Source organism: Limtongia smithiae (assembly GCF_038497785.1).
Source record: "Limtongia smithiae strain NRRL Y-17922 unplaced genomic scaffold V1518scaffold_2, whole genome shotgun sequence".
NCBI lineage: Eukaryota > Fungi > Ascomycota > Lipomycetes > Lipomycetales > Lipomycetaceae > Limtongia > Limtongia smithiae.
Window position 1 is genome coordinate 304,623 of NW_027117623.1, and position 16,168 is coordinate 320,790.

The window sequence follows — 16,168 nt, forward strand, 5'->3', positions numbered from 1 at the left end:
CGATACTAGCAACGATAGCATTCTTCATGCACTCCAAGGACTGCGCTCACTACCCCACTTTCTGGAGTTGTACAATTCATCCTGACAGAACGTCGCGACTGATACAAGATCAAGGTTGACCTGGAGTAATTCAGGACTCGGTGTCAAGAGCATGAAGTTTAATGGTTCTGGAAATCGCACAGGGAGACCATGCCAGTGCCAGCGTGTACCTTTCTCAAGTCACTGATGAAGTCAAAGCTCTGGCTGCCGACGGAGTCAGCTGTTTATATGCTTCACACTGCTGCATAGATGGCTATAAAATATATGAACGGAGGACCGCGCTAGCCTCTTGAGCGTTAGGTAATAGTTCACTAGAAGCCTGTTGAGCTCTTCTGGCCGGTTTGGTGCTATCGACTGGCATATTCTCACTTACGGCGGTCTACACGTTTATTTCCCAATGACGGCGAACATCACGAAATTCTGTGGCTGTTCTTCGCGCAGAAAGAGGGTGGATAAGCAACCCAGGTCAAGAACAGGTAAGCTACAGTTGCTTCTTTTCGATATACCAACGGTTACTCATGTGTTTTACCTTAGGATGCTTGACTTGCCGACAACGACACAAGCGCTGCGATGAGCGCCTCCCAACTTGTGTGAATTGCGAAAATAATGACATACCGTGCAAAGGATATGGATTGCAACTGCGATGGTTACCCAAGTCAATGCAGACATGTTATACACCTCCTACATTCTATCGCCGCCTGCAGTATATCAACTTCAACACAAACAACTTTTTGGACGAATTTGAAGTGACCATGGAAATTTATTCGAACTTTGACGTCGACTACAGCGTTTTGAATGCACGCGACAAGCAGTTGTTGGAACCGATCAGCCGACATCGGGAGCTGAGTGACTCCACTGCGTCAAGTTCTACTGTTTCACTTTCAGCGTCGCCAGCACTGCAATCTAGCATGCCGCGATCATTGTCGCATGATTATTCTTACTCTGTATGTTCTGTCCCATCAATCAATCCCTGCTCCTGGCCCAGGGCATGTCCAGATATTCACAAGACTTCGACGCCGTTGCAATCTTCTGTCGGTACAGCAGATATTGCACCTCCACATTCGGCACAATTTTATAAGATTGAAGACTCGGCCGGCTCATTGACGTCTCCTGACAACTACGGGTCCCATTATGGATTCATCGAACCCTACAGCGCGCCAGATACGCCTCTGTTGGGTTATAACTATCGAGATGCATTTGTTGATTATGAGAACTCCGGTACTGCAGGTGGTCTCGGACATTCGCTGCAGATATATATGTAAACGTATTTGTGTTTCTGGAGTGCGAGCGTTTCAAGAGGGGTAGTTCGGTTTAGGGCGCAGGAAGGAGAGGAACTAATTGTATTTCTGGGTTGCGGGTTTCCTAGATATCTCCTATATTTAATTTGATCAGGTAATTTTAGGGCAATTTGGGCTTGGTAGTAGTATCATACGGCTCGTGCCGTAGCTTGACCGGAGCTCCATAGTAACTAAACGGTCCGTCGTGAGATATCAACACAGGCGGACACAGCCAGCGGCCTTGCTTTGATATTCGAGAACTGAAAGCCAAGCAAACTGCTGAACAGCTTAGAAGTGCAGTAATCTAGCGTCTGGCATACCGCAATGTATTGCCCCAGTCAGATTCCGTTCTGCGGCCCACTACTTCTTAGTGGGCCGCACGAGGCCATCGAAGAACTACGCCGCGCCACGGCCAGTACGCAAGTTCTTGCAGCAGTTCACCCGTCTCAGTCACTCGAGCACTACCAAAACAGATAGCAGGATCATTACACCTAGATAGTCAGCTTAATCCGGTAACTTGGTTGCTGGCCAGAATAGACAAACACGACTGCCTGAGCGACAGCACGCGACGTGGACAGCGGCCGACATCGGCGGCACTGCGGAGACGAGAGCGATCACGGCTTGACTCATAGCAAGTGAGTACCGTTGGCCGATATCGGCGTGCGGCACGGCATAACTGCAGCCGGGTTGCAGCGGTTACGGCGCAAGCTTGGCCGGCGTCAGAGCATAAGCAGATTGGAATCACGCCGGTCCTCATTGGGCGGCATATATTGGTAACATGGCACCAGTATAAACGAGGCCCACTGTAGATCCCTTGCTCAGCAAATAACGGGGACTATGTTGCAGATGCAGCTCTAAACTCTATTTCGCGCTTGGTCCTCAGCGCTCCGCACTTTTTTTCGGGGGCGTTCGCCGCCGAGGCCACATATATTCTCCTGTTTCCTGGCCCTGTTCGACAGTTTCTCAGTCTGCACTCTCCACAGTCCACACTGCAACTATGCCGTCAGCCGTTTCTGGACCACGAACACTGTATGACAAGGTTTTCGACGACCACATTGTCCGCGACGAAGATGGGACATACCTTCTCTACATCGACCGCCATTTAGTGCACGAGGTTACCTCGCCTCAGGCATTCGAAGGTCTCACAAAGGCTAACCGAAAAGTTCGCCGCTTAGATTGTACTGTAGGTACCGTGGATCCTATCTGACTACAGAATTGTGCTAATTTCTTAAGCTTGCTACTGTTGATCACAATATTCCCACGACTTCGCGAAAGAACTACAAGAACCTCTCTACTTTTATCACGCAGGAGGACTCTCGCCTTCAGTCGACTACACTTGAGGAGAATGTTAAGAATTTCGGTCTCCGATATTTTGGTTTAGATGACGCTCGTCAGGGAATTGTTCACATTATCGGTCCCGAGCAGGGCTTCACTCTTCCTGGATCCACCATTGTCTGTGGCGACTCGCACACATCGACCCATGGTGCGTTTGGCGCATTGGCCTTCGGTATTGGTACCTCCGAGGTCGAGCACGTCTTGGCTACTCAGACGATCATTCAGAACAAGTCGAAGAACATGCGGATTAACGTTACCGGCAAGCTTCTCCCAGGCATTACATCCAAGGATTTGATTCTGCACATTATTGGCCAAATCGGCACTGCTGGTGGTACCGGCTGCGTTATTGAGTTTGCAGGTCCTGCTATTAGCGAACTTTCTATGGACGCCCGTATGTCCATGTGCAACATGTCTATCGAGGGCGGCGCCCGTGCTGGCATGATTGCGCCTGACGCTACCACATTTGCATTCTTGAAGGGGCGACCTCTTGCACCCAAGGGGAAAAATTGGAACAAGGCTCTGAAGTACTGGAAGACTTTGAAGTCGGACCCCGGCGCTCATTTCGATATTGAAGTGACGATCAGGGGTGAGGATGTACCTCCGACTGTCACCTGGGGCACGTCGCCACAAGATGCTGTTTCTGTGACTGGCAGGGTCCCCGATCCTGCCGCTTATCCCAATGATCCTGCGAAGCAGGCGAGCATTAAGCGAGCTCTTGAGTACATGGGTCTCACCGCCAACTTGCCAATTGAGGAGATCAAGATTGATAAGGCCTTTATTGGATCATGCACCAATGCCAGAATCGAAGATTTACGCGCCGCCGCGAATGTTGTCAAAGGCAAGTTTAAAGCTCCTAATGTTATGCGGGCTATGATTGTTCCTGGATCTGGTCTGGTCAAGATGCAGGCCGAGCACGAGGGCTTGGACAAGATTTTCCTCGATGCCGGTTTCGAGTGGCGTGAGGCTGGCTGCTCCATGTGCTTGGGAATGAACCCCGACATTCTGTCTCCGCATGAGCGTTGCGCGTCGACGTCTAACCGAAACTTCGAAGGCCGTCAGGGCGCCGGTGGTCGTACTCACTTGATGAGTCCCGCTATGGCTGCTGCTGCTGTCATCACTGGACATATCACGGATATTCGAAACTACTACACTGAGGAGAAGAAGGCCCCGATTGAAATTTCTGTCCCGTCCTCGGCCTCCATCGCGTCTGAAATCTCGGAGACGGAATACGAAGATAGCGAGTCATCCTCCGATTCGGATGTTCCGATCAACGAGTTTGTTGATACCAGGGAACAAGTTTCTGCTGCGCCGCAGAGCAGTGGTGCCGTTGGCCAAGGATTCCCACCTTTCACGGTTCTCAGTGGTTACGCTGCGCCTTTGCGTCGTGCTAACGTTGACACGGATGCTATTATTCCTAAGCAGTTTTTGAAGACTATCAAGAAGACTGGTCTTCAGATTGGACTGTTCTGGGCCGACCGATTTGATCCAGTTACTAACGAGGAGAAGCCGGATTTTATTTTGAACAAGGGCGTTTATAGAAACTCCAAGATCATGGTCGTTTCAGGGCCTAACTTTGGCTGCGGTTCTTCGCGTGAGCATGCTCCGTGGGCTCTTGTTGACTTCGGCATTACGTGTGTTATTGGCCAGTCATTTGGTGATATTTTTTATAGCAACTCGTTGAAGAACGGCTTGTTGCCCTTGATTATCCCTGGCGATATTATTGATGAGAAGATCATTCCTGTTGCCGACGCCGGAAAGGAGTTGACGGTCGACTTGATTAAGCAGGAGGTGCGCAACTTTGAGACCGGTGAAGTTTTGGCTACTTTCAAGGTGGACGAATTCCAGCGTCACTGCTTGATCAATGGATTGGACGAGATCGGTTTGACTTTGCAGCACGAGGACCAGATCGCCACGTACGAGGAATTCCGACGTAACAACTTCCCTTGGTTGGAGGGCGGTTCCAAGCTTGTACGACCTATCATTCAGGGCAAGGTGCCTGGTGTCCCGGACGTTGTCGAGTGGTAGTCAAATAGCTGTATGATCTGAGAACCAACTGTAATAAATTTCGGCGTCTTAAGAGCATTGTTTTTCTTTTCCTTCGCTTTCTGTATCGCGATGTGGCCATTTTGTTTAGAATAAGATCTAAAAGTACATTAGTTGACCAAGTTGTTAGAGATTTATGTTTGAAGTTGAACTGGTGAATTTTCCTCGGAAAAGCCGTCGTAGAAGCGATGAGCCCAAGACGAAGCACGCCGAAGAGGAGCTAGCCGCAGCCGCACAGTCCCCGTTCAAGTTCCGCCCTATCAAGATCGCGGGCGGAAGCAATCACAATTCTGACCCAGTGACGATAATCTGACCGGTTCTAGAATCCTAGTCTTGTACTTCAGAGAGAATCAGTATACGCGACGTATCAATGGTCAACATCTTGCATTTGAGTGGTACGAACTACGAGGTACGTGAAAGAGAGCCGTTGCAATACCGTAAGTGCACTTAGTGAGCTGATATGACGAACCATACAGATCGGTTTCAAGCATGGCGTTCTTGCTCGGTCTCAGATTCAGGCGTGCTTGGTGAATTACGCCACGTATTTCAACAATGCGGGTATGTCGCCTGGAACTGTCAAATCTCTTGCCGCCAAATTCTCGACGACAATTGAGACTCTCGTCCCTCACCTCCATGATGAGCTCAGAGGTATCGCAGATGGCGCTGAAGTTCCGCTCTATGACATCATCGCACTAAATGCGCGATCGGAGATTGCTTTGGCTGCCAAGCCGAAGAAATCTACTATGGTTGTCGAGGACAGCGATTCGGATGACGACGAAGAAAACGACGAAGCTGAAAAGCTGCCTATTCCCCCCGACGGCTGCACAACGTTCGCTGAGACTGTCGGCACCAAACAATGGCTGGCACAGAACTGGGATTGGCAAACTTCGCAGCTGTGTAATCTTGTGTTTTTGGAAATTGAGACGCCCAAGGACTCGCCATCGCAAGCGCGTCATCTGAAGACCATGACCGAGGCTGGACTTCTGGCGAAGGTCGGTATTAACTCTGAGCACGTCGGCGTGTGCCTCAATGCGCTGAGAGCCACAAATCTGAATACTAATTTGCTCCCACTACACGTTTTACTACGACTGGTCCTCGAATCTAAGAGTGTCGCGGACGCAAAGTCCAGGATTGAGACACAGTATGGCGGTGGCGCGGCTTGCTGGGGCCATTTTGGAGTTGCTGATGGCAAAGAAGACGGACATGCTCAGAGCTGGGAATTGGGTCCGGAAGGTATTTTCGTGATCAACCGAGATGATAAGAGGCGGTTGTATCACACAAACCACGTTCTCGAAGATCGTCCTAATATGAATGAAGTGATCTGGCTTGTCGATACGAAGGAACGATATGAGCGGATAAAGGAATTGGCTACTGAATACGATGAAAAGGGAAAACCTGTTTCGAGTTTGACTCAGACCGAGCAGAAGGAAAGAATCTTTGGGTTCTTGAAGGACGAGGACAACTACCCGAACTCGATTTGCCGTGCAAATGACGAGAGTCAACCAGGATTGCTTGGTGAAATGCAGACAGTGTTTTCGATAGTCATGGATTTGACGGAAGATATGGCGTGGGTTGTGGTCGGCAGACCGAAGCAGGTGCTTGAGACCTTCAAGGTTTCGTTTTAGTCCTCTATGTGGGCACTAGGTTTGCTACAGACGGGCTGTTGAAGGGAAATCCAACAATATTGTGTAATACGTACGTAGAAGCGAGTTTATGAATGTTATTGCTGATCATTCTTGTTCTAAGTGAAGGCCGCAGAAGTTAGGCGGGTTAACATATATCATGCTTCAAAAATGCTGATCACCAGCTAGTTCAGCAGTTCGTACTAGATAAGCTGCGTGTCGTCAAATACGAATCGTGGGCAGAACTTAACCCCGCCGCTTTGCGTGCCATTCGAAATCACGAACTTTAATTCTCCGGAATTTTTGGTTTGGAATCGCGCCGCGCGGTAACTACGCGGCAGAAAGTTCACACAATATTTCGCCTTCGACTCCCGCCTAACTTCGCTATCAACAGAAAGATTGCAATTTATTGATGAGAGGGAGATTTACATTAGTGTAATCAGTCATGGATGGGACGGCTCAACAACAGGGTGAAAGTGCAACAATGTCGAACGTCGCGCGACGCGTGCCGTCGCGGAGCAAGTTAACATCACGGCCCGCGACGCGACACAACACGCCGCTAGTCACGAAGCTGTGGACTTTCCTTAAGGCCGACGTTACACGAAGTAATGATCAAGAACTTTTGATAACTCAACCAGTTAATTTCGACCAGATCGTTAGTTTTCTGTTGATTCCGTTTGCGTTGGAAAAAGTCATGCTCGTTGGGTTTCTGATATGCGTCGACTCGTTCCTCTACACATTTACGATTCTCCCGCTACGTTTCGTTATCGCGGTGGTAAGAGTAATGAAAGCTTATCTGCCCAATGCAAAGACGTCTACAGTTCTTCCCGCGTTTAAGGTCGACATCATCAAGACTGCGGTACTCGCGTCCACTATATACCTGCTCACGAGTCTCAATGGCAGCATTCTTTATCACAACATCCGCGGGCAGAGCGCGGTTAAGCTTTATGTGATGTTTAATGTGCTCGAGATTGCCGACAAATTGTTTTGCAGTTTTGGACAGGACGTACTTGAAGTTTTGTTTGCTGGACCGACACTCGCGAACCCGGTTCAGATGTACTTGTTTAGTGCGATCGCAGTGGTCTATAATTTTCTGCATTCAGCCGCGCTGTTTTGTCAAATGATCACGCTGAATGTTGCGGTTAACTCCTACTCGAATGCTCTTCTTACTTTGCTTCTAAGTAACCAATTTGGCGAGATCAAGTCGACAGTATTCAAGCGATTTGAGCGCGAAAATTTATTTCAAATGACGTGTGCGGATATCGCAGAGCGATTTCAGTTATGGGCAATGCTTCTGATTATTGGTCTCCGGAATATTGTTGAAGTGTCTGGGTCGACCGGCGGCGTCGTACCGCAGAGTTGGCAAGGCTGGAACCGATTCATTGGCGCATTGTTTGGTCCTGCCGTCGTGGTTTTGGGAAGTGAAGTATGCGTCGATTGGCTAAAGCACTCGTACATTGCGAAATTCAACAAGCTGAAACCGAAGGTCTATTCGCGGTTCTTGGATGTGTTCTGCCGAGACCATATCCGCAACTCAGATGTGGGTGCAGGAAAGCAACTCCATGTGACGAAACGTCTTGGCGTGCCAGTGCTGGCTCTGTTTTGCGTGTTTGTGAAGAGTAATACCCAGTTGGTGCAGATGATCATGGCGAATAGTCAGTTCGACTTGCCGACACAAGTTCATGAATCTGCGGAGCCATCTCCTGCTGATGGCCCTGGTTCAGGGACGACGTCCACTTCTCAAAGTACATCGAATGTTACTTTTGCTTCCTCCTTCGGACTGGATATACTGAACCATCTATCGTCATCGTTGGAAGGCGTTATTCAATTTGGTTTTTATCTCGGTATATTGCTGGCGGTGTATTTGCTACTTCTTGTGATAAAGCTACTGCTCGGGGTGACGTTGTTAGAGTATAGCCGTCGCCGCATCGATCTTGTGGAGTTCATGGAGGCAAAGGCACGAGCGAAGGCAGCAGTGGCTCAGGTCGGCGGCGCGGCGCCGCCTCCGAACGACGATCCTTATGCTGATGAAAAAGTATCAGGACAACGACGAGGCGGCCTTTGGCGTTTAGTCGACATGGGGTCAGGCATTCAACAAGAGCTGGCCAAGCCGGATCCCGACGAGGACCCGCAGCCAGCTACGAAACTGTCATCCCACGAAAAGAAGAAGTCAATGAATTTGCAAGACGTGAACAGGTTTCAAATGATTGCAAAATACATATGGTAATTTTTGTGTTACTTGTTCACGAGATTTGGGAACCGTGTATATCTCTTGGGCGGCGTGCTTGGCGTAATGGTTATTCAGCTACCGACATAGCTCAGGGAAGCTAGTAAAAAAATGTCCGGTTGACTGTACTTTGTGTGTTCCGGTCTGTGCTCATTTTTGCCGCGCTTGACGAAGTTGTATGATATCTTAAGCTAACTGTATTAATGCGCATCTCAATTATAATTTACACGATGTTGTGGGTGAATGAAATTAGGAATAAATTTTGCGTGTCTGTAAAAAAAAAAAACGCATAGCCCGATTCAAGTAATACAGGGTGAGGAAATAAACTGACAAAAACCAACCTAGAATAATTTTCTCCAAAACCCCTAATTCTAAACCCCAGATTCACATGAAATCTCCATTTCCGAATGCGTGACGTCACATGTGTAACTCGCAACCAGCAGAAGCAAGATGACTTCCTTATTTCTGCTTCTTCGTCTCAACAGGCGCGGCAGAAACAGGCGCGGCAGAAGCGGGTGATGCGTAGGTGCGGTCATCGGTATCCTCAACAGTCTTGACTATCTTCTCCATCTCCTTCGATTGAGAGTCCCAGGTTGACTTGCTCATCTTGGCACTGTGGTCGAACAGTGAAGCCTCGGGAAGGCGATACGATCCACCGATGCGATCCCAAAGTGTAGTGAACTGGCCGTAGTTGTAGTTGAAGTAAAGGTGATGGATGGTGTGGCAAGCGGCACCATTAATGGCAGGGTTGTTCGTCATGTACTCGCCATCATGGATCAAAATGGTCCAGATATTGATAAAGGTGAACAACAGGAGGTAGGAAAATTTGTGGAGTGGGAACACGAAGGGAAAGATGTGGTAAGGAAGAGACTGAAGATATCCGTCAACGGGGTGGAAAGCGTGCGACGCATACGGAGTAGGCACAATCCACTTGTGGTGAGGCTTGTGAAGGTGCTTGTAAATGAACGGATGGTGGAGACCGCGGTGAATCAGATAGACGCCAAAGTCGGTGAATGCAATGAAGAGAGGGAACTGCCAGAAGAGATAAGATTTAGGGTACTCATTGGGATCCCAGTATAACATAGAATAACCCTTGACTTCAAAAACGAACCACGGAACAGTGTACAGCGACATCCATGGCATAGATGACATGGCCTGTGTAATCTCCATGCGCATCTGATTCTTGAGATACTTTGGGTGGTTCATGGTGCGTTTGTCAAAGATGAACGCATACGAGAGCGACGCAAATAGGAAATAGAGAACGATTCCGAAAATCCAGACGAGCAGAAATAGCGAGATGCTCTCCCGGATAATGTTATCACGAGGAACGGTGGACAGATAAGCAGTCGGTGGGGCGGTAAAGATGGTGGTCTTGTAGGGCTGGGTAGGAATGTAAGAGAGCGAAAGGTTTTTCGCAAGCGACGTAACAAGATCTGTTGAAGGTCCAGCGGTCTGAATCAAGGCCGCCACGGCCTGCGGGACGGGGAACAGCTTCGCGTAGACATAGTCGAACAGGTACGCGTCGGCGGCTTCGAGGACGATATCCATCGTACGTGCGTTCGTCGGACAGTAAGTATGCAGAAGAAAAGGACCAGCGGATCACAAAGCAGCAATTGTGCCCTTAAAACTTGGGAACACCAGAGCAGTGGCAATGAATGTGAAGTACGTGCAGCTGAGAACGACCTGGAGGAAATCCGGGAGCTCAGCGCGCAAGGCGCCTTATAAACTTGTCGCGCACTCCGGCGGCAGGGCCTAGCAAACGCGCACAGCGGCGCAGCATTTGGCGCGGAAGCGGCACAACCGTCGCGCGCAACGTTGCATACTTACCGGGCTAGGCGTCACCCCACTCGGCTGCAACGGTCGTCGACCCGAGGATTATACGAGATCTGATAACAAATACGAGGCATAACCTACCAGTCTCGGCCTTGCCCCCTGGTTCGCAACGCCACCGCATCAGTCAAACGAGCACATTGCATTGCTTGCCGAGGGCTAGAGCCGCCTCGCTTTTGCTCGGGTTGCTCGCTCTCCATGCCTTTGTTGCCATGCTACAAACTACTTGATATCAGATGTCATTTATTGTCTTGCAGCATGACGTCTATTGCTATGTACTATTTGCTTTCTACTTCGCGATTCCGAACCGCTAAGAAGTCGTCGTTTGGTCCTTCTCTCATCGGGACCTGGCGATTGAATCCTCTTAAGAATGCTCGGTCGAGAGAGTGGATTATACATGTCCGTTATCGAGCTGATACTCTTGAGCCGCGCCATCATGGAACTGCCGCCGCAAAACTACAAACGCCATCGGAGCAGACCAGTACGAGGCCACCATACGAGTTGTTCGCCGTTCCGACGTACCAAGGCGCAGGCTAGAAAGCATGCGCTATCATTCCCGCGGATACGCTAGTCGCGTAGAACCATGATCAATCTCCAGCATTGATAGAGGAGGAATTTGATGACCTCTGGATTGACGCAAGGACAAGTCCGCTAGCGATGACCTGAAGCTGGAAAGCTATTTCGCTCCGGGACGGCTCGGGCTAAAATCCGAACTGCCAGCGGGGTATATCGGAGGAACGAATAGCAAGCTCTGCCGGTTAGGGTAAATGAGCGAACCCTGTGTCGGCTTCGAGTAACGAATCTCTCACTTTGCACTCTGCGGAGAGCTGTTGCGAAGCATGGAGTACCGCGTCATGAGGCTGTCAGCAGCCGAGGACCCGAGACTAGAATGTTTTCGTTACGGAGCCAGATTTAGTCCAAGACTTCCGCACAATGTGCAGTGTAGCTATATGGAAGAGCCCTGATGTACCGCACTGTAGAATGTAAACTACATTAAGTTCATTGAATTTATATATTCTAGCCAGTAACCCAAACGAAAAACTCCATTTTAGTGACTTTGGATCAGCATCTCTAACATTCCTTCAAGCTGTCGAGCGTCTTTTGCAATTTCAATTTGCCTCTGCATCTTTTTGCGAAAATCTTGAAGCAATTCCTCAAGGACTGAAGACTTTTCGATGACATCAATGTACATGTCGATCATACATGCAATCCAGTCAGCAAGAATTTCAATATTCCTGAAATCGTCGATGTTCCGGACGGCCCACTTGATTAATGGTTCGAGCTGTCCTTCGTCTCGACCCGACAAACTCACGCGAACCTTGCCCCGTCGTCTTAGTTCTTCTAATACCGTGACTATCCGTTCTGGTGCGACACCGGGAACAAACGCGGAATCAAGAGCCTCACTCCACCGGAATGCATTCATATGTCGTTCAAACTGAGCAAGCTTCCGGCGAGGCGTGTAGGATTCGTCGATCACAATTTTCTGCTCATTTTCTCCTTTGTAGTCAGCCCCGCGAATCATTCGTGCAAAGCTAGCGGATTTTTCGGTCTTCACATGTTGCTTGACACGAGGTTCAGTCTTGCGCGTTCGAATAGATAGGACGCCCGACGTGAGACCGGTCGCAAAATGCTTCTGATTGGGCTAAAAATCATTAGCAATTGCAGTAATAAGAATTGAACAGATTCGATGACATACTGATATGGCAGTACACAGAACGCCGTCTCCAAATTTCCAGCCAAACTTGACCTCCCAATTGGTTGTGTCAATCAACTTGACGTGGCCGTCCAAAGCACCAGCTAGCATTGCATTTTCACCGTTTGGACTTCCGCTGCTGCCGCCAAAATATAGTGAAGTGACAGTCTTCTGGAAATTGGACAGTTCCTTGACCATCTTTCCAGCAACGAGATCCCAGACTCTGATGGTCGGTCCGCCAGAAGAAACGACCGTGGTACTCGTTAGCGGCAGAACGGCCTCAACTGGAGCACCATGGGATAGCGAGAGCGCGGGAGCGTCTTGTGTTCGTGGATCATAGACTCTAATCATGGAATCATAGCAACCTGTGAGAACTGACTCTGAAGTTGGTGACAAAAAACTAGCAGCACGAATATAGTCCCCGTGAGATTTGAAAGTAGATACAGGAGTTGACGACGTGAGATCCCATAAACGAAGAACTTTATCGTCAGATGCCGACAGAAGAGTCGACAATGCCTTTGGGTGGAACTTCGTTACGCGGGTCGCTTGGCTCGTCGGATTCAACGTTACGAGAATTGCCCGTGACTGAGCATCAAACACCTGGACTATGCCGCTGCCGTCGCCAGCGACGACAAGTTTGCCATCTTGTCGAAACTCGCCCGAATATGCGGTTTCCTTGAATCTAGCAATTGTGCGCACAACCTGGCGGGTCTTGGCTGAAAAGATCTGCACACGAGCGCCAGAGCTGACAGCAAAGTCATAAGGACTCGTTGGGCAAAAGCTGATATGCGTAATTGCACCATGCTCTTTAACAAGGAGCGGTGTCTGCAGACGTGGATGTTAGAACAGCGGATGAGTACACGTAAAGAGACCACCATAGTACCTTGTAAGCCCTCCAAAACCGTTGCTCTGGAGTGGTATGGCTCGCCGGTAGTACTGGGTTGTGCACCGTACTGATTCTTTCTAGCGGCGCAGCCATTTTCTTGGACACTGGTGTGCGGAGAAGCTGTTCGTGGTCGTACCGTCGAACGCTTACAGACAGAATTTTTCCGTTCACGTGCTGCGCACCGTTGGGAGTTGTGAAGGCCGGAAAGTTGCTGCGTGGTAGCGAAACGTCATGCGTTTGTTTGGTCACCGAAAGTGCGGCGGAGACATTACGTGTAAGCCAATAACCGTTGCTAAGGGCTGAAACTGCAAGAACCCTCGCAAAACCCTTGGCAGGCTGACAGTTACCAGGCCCACAAATCAGACGGCAAGACATTTGATGCGATATGCAAAAGACAATCGGAGATCCACGCGCTCCCCAGACCAGCTAGTCTCGATTGCGCCTGCGATCTAGGATCTTCGCCGTGGGCCAGAAATGAGAGCCAGAGCTGAGCGGAATGCACCGCTGTTGCAGCTGACACGTGTGCACGTAGCCGCAATTGGCAAGACTCAACGCGCCGTTACCATAGTAACCCGCCGCGCGCCCCACTAAGACTAATCGGGCGAAGTGTAAACGCGGCGCTCGTTTGGCAGCCGCCTTGTCTGATCTTGCCAACCTCAGACGCTCGATTCGTTCTCTTCCTCCCTTGGTCTGCCGTCTTTCGTTCTTCTGCTCGCTCGCTCTTTCCTTGCTGTGCTGCTGGCGTTTTTGCTTTTGCTTTCTCGTGCACAACTCTCCTTCTGTGCTCAGACCTCTTTTCGAGCTCGATACGTTTTCTTCGCAAACCCGCGACTCCGGCTGTTTTACTCGGTACCCGCGACAAGGATGGACCGCTCTTCGCCACTGGCTGCAATGCCACCTCCCGCAGCATCCATGAATATTTTTCGTCGTACTTCGCACTCTCATCAAGTCTCCTTGCCCAACATGCCGGCCTTTCGCGACTTTGAGGTGGCTTATGGTGCGTCCTTCGACTCTCCCACCACTACACTGGCAGCAGACCTATCTCAGAACTTCCACATCGCGAAGAGGTAAGTCTAGATCTGCTTCGACCACTATCTCAGTCATATCTAACATCTGCCGCAGTCCTGTTCAGCCTACTCCAAGACGATCTCTGCTGCAGTCGTTTTCTTTCGGCCAGTCTAAAGGTATGGCGATCTATGCTTATGATATCACTCTAAATCGTTCACTCATTCCTTCCGCAGTGGAAAAGACTCCGCCTGGTGATCTCCTCTCATCCCCTGGCGGTGACCCAATGGACCTCTCTCCATTGCCACACAAGTCCCGGCCGGCGCTCTCTACCAGTTCGTCGTCTTCATCCACATATAGCTCAAAATTCTCTCGGACGTCGTCGTCGACGTCTACGTCCTCAGTCTCATCCACTAATGAGAACTATTCGCGTCTGATGTAAGTTTTCGCTCTTATGCTCGTTAGTGATTCCCGGTCTGACATTCCTTTGCAGAAGTCGGCCTGCCGCAGTTGCTCGCCAACGTACAATTGGATCGATCGGCCTCCGGAGCCATCCCAATTTTGAATGCGCGCCGTCCGTCACGGCGAACGACCTTGACAAAGCGTTTTCCAATTCACCTGATAGTGCCAGGCATCTACCCAAGACTGTTGGTTTCGGACTAGACACTCCCACGTCCAATACATCACTGGCAGGTGGATTTTTGCCGGCTACGGATTGTTCCTCCGCGGACTCTCCGTTGGCAAATATGGTCAGCAGGCCTAGCCATAACATGCTACGAGCCAAAGTCAGACGCACGCAGAGCATGTTCCAGAGACCCGACGAGTTTTTGGCAGCCGAGGTCAACGAGAACAAAAACGTAATGGCTGCGGCAGCCTCAAAGAACATGTCGCCATTTTCTCCTCAGACGGCAACTCCAGGAAATGTCCCGCTTCCGTGCTACTTTCTTGACAGACAGGACGATGCGTTCAAGCGAATCAGCTCGGATACTCTGATCAATGTCATGCGCGGTCAGTTTTGTCAGTACTACGATAGACTAATTATAGTTGACTGCCGATTCGAGTACGAGTTTGAAGGCGGACATATTACAGGCGCGGTGAACATGAATTCGGCGGATGCCCTCGAGACAGCTCTTCTTGAGAACCCTCCTAAGGAAAGATGCCTCTTGATCTTTCACTGCGAGTATTCTGCTCACCGAGCACCGAGAATGTATACTTCTTCATTTATTGGCTTAACTTCTTTGCTTCGACACTAACAAAGACAGGGCAACACATCTGCGGAGCTGTGACAGACATCTAAACATGAACAGCTATCCAGAGCTCCACTACCCTGATATATATATATTGGATGGCGGATACAGCTCATTCTTTTCCAACCACCGATCTATGTGCGTGCCTCAGCAATATGTTGAAATGGATGCCAGTGAGTACAAGGAAGCGTGCGAGCGGGAAATGAACAGATTCCGAAAGGGCATGCGTCGAACGGTTACATTCTCTGGCACTTCATCGTCCTCTTTTGGCGCGCAGTCTTTGGCATCTCACATGGTCAAATCATCGCACTCATTTCAGGAGCGGTCTTCTTCGTTTGCAGCGCCGTTGGCTGACATCCGGGCCCAACAGCTCAATCTGCCGTTCCCATTCAAATGAGTATACAAGTCACCACGTACCCAAAAGTCTCACCTTCGCCGCTCATTATTCACTTAGTGGATCACTATCATTATGCTGTCCGTGGATTATACATTGAAATACCAATTTCGCCTTGCCAGTTAGGTATGGCGCATCGAGTTCGGAGTAGCCGGTTTTCGTGTTTTTACTTTGTTTTACTACCCAATGTTCGCAAGTATTTTGGCATCAGCATAGTTCAACGCATTGTCTTTCATCAACCATCACAGTGCATGGGGCTGGTTGTCTGCAAGTTCAGGCGCACAGTCGGCTCAGGCATCATTCAGCTGATACTTATTCTGGCATGTATTGGCGAGATTTCTGTCAAGCATTTTCACAAAAATCTTATCATCATTTATTGTTCATCTTAGTCATAATTTTTATTTTCTAGTTATGTCAACGGTTACATAGTCGAAATTATCAGTGGAAATATTAGAATTGCCATTTATGACTCGATTTATTATGTGTTTTCGTGTGTTCACTAACCTATGTAAAGAATCATCTGGGCCACTTATTCGTATTTTTAGGATCTAGGTGTCGATATTTAGTTGC

General features: G+C 49.4%; 7 protein-coding genes across 7 annotated transcripts; 5 read left to right on the forward strand and 2 right to left on the reverse strand.

Annotated features, from left to right (window-relative positions):
- The first annotated feature begins 444 nt into the window (after nucleotides 1-444).
- Nucleotides 445-1,364, forward strand: V1518DRAFT_152097 (uncharacterized protein). Its single transcript, XM_066900784.1, has one exon. The coding sequence runs from the start codon at nucleotides 558-560 to the stop codon at nucleotides 1,299-1,301; it is 744 nt and encodes a 247-aa protein (XP_066761125.1). The 5' UTR covers nucleotides 445-557; the 3' UTR covers nucleotides 1,302-1,364.
- An 840-nt stretch (nucleotides 1,365-2,204) lies between these two features.
- On the forward strand, nucleotides 2,205-4,845 carry V1518DRAFT_431424 (aconitase family-domain-containing protein). Its single transcript, XM_066906191.1, has 2 exons — nucleotides 2,205-2,499; nucleotides 2,550-4,845. Exons 1-2 carry the CDS (start codon nucleotides 2,314-2,316, stop codon nucleotides 4,674-4,676), a joined length of 2,313 nt encoding a protein of 770 aa, XP_066761126.1. The 5' UTR covers nucleotides 2,205-2,313; the 3' UTR covers nucleotides 4,677-4,845.
- A 23-nt stretch (nucleotides 4,846-4,868) lies between these two features.
- Nucleotides 4,869-6,567, forward strand: V1518DRAFT_411559 (acyl-coenzyme A:6-aminopenicillanic acid acyl-transferase-domain-containing protein). Its single transcript, XM_066902878.1, has 2 exons — nucleotides 4,869-5,103; nucleotides 5,171-6,567. Exons 1-2 carry the CDS (start codon nucleotides 5,065-5,067, stop codon nucleotides 6,317-6,319), a joined length of 1,188 nt encoding a protein of 395 aa, XP_066761127.1. The 5' UTR covers nucleotides 4,869-5,064; the 3' UTR covers nucleotides 6,320-6,567.
- On the forward strand, nucleotides 6,568-8,816 carry V1518DRAFT_411560 (eukaryotic membrane protein family-domain-containing protein). Its single transcript, XM_066902879.1, has one exon. The coding sequence runs from the start codon at nucleotides 6,762-6,764 to the stop codon at nucleotides 8,541-8,543; it is 1,782 nt and encodes a 593-aa protein (XP_066761128.1). The 5' UTR covers nucleotides 6,568-6,761; the 3' UTR covers nucleotides 8,544-8,816.
- V1518DRAFT_411561 (uncharacterized protein) lies at nucleotides 8,535-10,242 on the reverse strand. Its single transcript, XM_066902880.1, has one exon. It carries the CDS (start codon nucleotides 10,089-10,091, stop codon nucleotides 9,003-9,005), a length of 1,089 nt encoding a protein of 362 aa, XP_066761129.1. The 5' UTR covers nucleotides 10,092-10,242; the 3' UTR covers nucleotides 8,535-9,002.
- A 1,104-nt stretch (nucleotides 10,243-11,346) lies between these two features.
- V1518DRAFT_411564 (WD40-repeat-containing domain protein) lies at nucleotides 11,347-13,418 on the reverse strand. Its single transcript, XM_066902881.1, has 3 exons — nucleotides 12,950-13,418; nucleotides 12,070-12,891; nucleotides 11,347-12,015 (listed from the first exon to the last, which is right to left on the reverse strand). The coding sequence occupies exons 1-3, from the start codon at nucleotides 13,325-13,327 to the stop codon at nucleotides 11,422-11,424; spliced, it is 1,794 nt and encodes a 597-aa protein (XP_066761130.1). The 5' UTR covers nucleotides 13,328-13,418; the 3' UTR covers nucleotides 11,347-11,421.
- A 154-nt stretch (nucleotides 13,419-13,572) lies between these two features.
- On the forward strand, nucleotides 13,573-15,896 carry V1518DRAFT_152232 (uncharacterized protein). Its single transcript, XM_066900785.1, has 5 exons — nucleotides 13,573-14,019; nucleotides 14,075-14,136; nucleotides 14,194-14,395; nucleotides 14,451-15,164; nucleotides 15,220-15,896. The coding sequence occupies exons 1-5, from the start codon at nucleotides 13,817-13,819 to the stop codon at nucleotides 15,599-15,601; spliced, it is 1,563 nt and encodes a 520-aa protein (XP_066761131.1). The 5' UTR covers nucleotides 13,573-13,816; the 3' UTR covers nucleotides 15,602-15,896.
- The last annotated feature ends 272 nt before the right edge of the window (nucleotides 15,897-16,168 follow it).

What these genes read in the sequence shown, in the direction of transcription:
- V1518DRAFT_152097 (XM_066900784.1), top strand. Translation starts at nt 558, where the DNA reads ATGTGTTTTACCTTAGGATGCTTGACTTGCCGACAACGACACAAGCGC.
- V1518DRAFT_431424 (XM_066906191.1), top strand. Translation starts at nt 2,314, where the DNA reads ATGCCGTCAGCCGTTTCTGGACCACGAACACTGTATGACAAGGTTTTC. An exon ending in TTCGCCGCTTAGATTGTACT is followed by an intron (nt 2,500 to 2,549) that starts GTAGGTACCGTG and finishes TAATTTCTTAAG; the next exon opens with CTTGCTACTGTTGATCACAA.
- V1518DRAFT_411559 (XM_066902878.1), top strand. Translation starts at nt 5,065, where the DNA reads ATGGTCAACATCTTGCATTTGAGTGGTACGAACTACGAG. An exon ending in TGAGTGGTACGAACTACGAG is followed by an intron (nt 5,104 to 5,170) that starts GTACGTGAAAGA and finishes CGAACCATACAG; the next exon opens with ATCGGTTTCAAGCATGGCGT.
- V1518DRAFT_411560 (XM_066902879.1), top strand. Translation starts at nt 6,762, where the DNA reads ATGGATGGGACGGCTCAACAACAGGGTGAAAGTGCAACAATGTCGAAC.
- V1518DRAFT_411561 (XM_066902880.1), bottom strand. Translation starts at nt 10,091, where the DNA reads ATGGATATCGTCCTCGAAGCCGCCGACGCGTACCTGTTCGACTATGTC.
- V1518DRAFT_411564 (XM_066902881.1), bottom strand. Translation starts at nt 13,327, where the DNA reads ATGTCTTGCCGTCTGATTTGTGGGCCTGGTAACTGTCAGCCTGCCAAG. An exon ending in GGTTTTGGAGGGCTTACAAG is followed by an intron (nt 12,892 to 12,949) that starts GTACTATGGTGG and finishes CCACGTCTGCAG; the next exon opens with ACACCGCTCCTTGTTAAAGA. An exon ending in TTCTGTGTACTGCCATATCA is followed by an intron (nt 12,016 to 12,069) that starts GTATGTCATCGA and finishes AATGATTTTTAG; the next exon opens with CCCAATCAGAAGCATTTTGC.
- V1518DRAFT_152232 (XM_066900785.1), top strand. Translation starts at nt 13,817, where the DNA reads ATGGACCGCTCTTCGCCACTGGCTGCAATGCCACCTCCCGCAGCATCC. An exon ending in TTCTTTCGGCCAGTCTAAAG is followed by an intron (nt 14,137 to 14,193) that starts GTATGGCGATCT and finishes TTCCTTCCGCAG; the next exon opens with TGGAAAAGACTCCGCCTGGT. An exon ending in GAGAACTATTCGCGTCTGAT is followed by an intron (nt 14,396 to 14,450) that starts GTAAGTTTTCGC and finishes ATTCCTTTGCAG; the next exon opens with AAGTCGGCCTGCCGCAGTTG.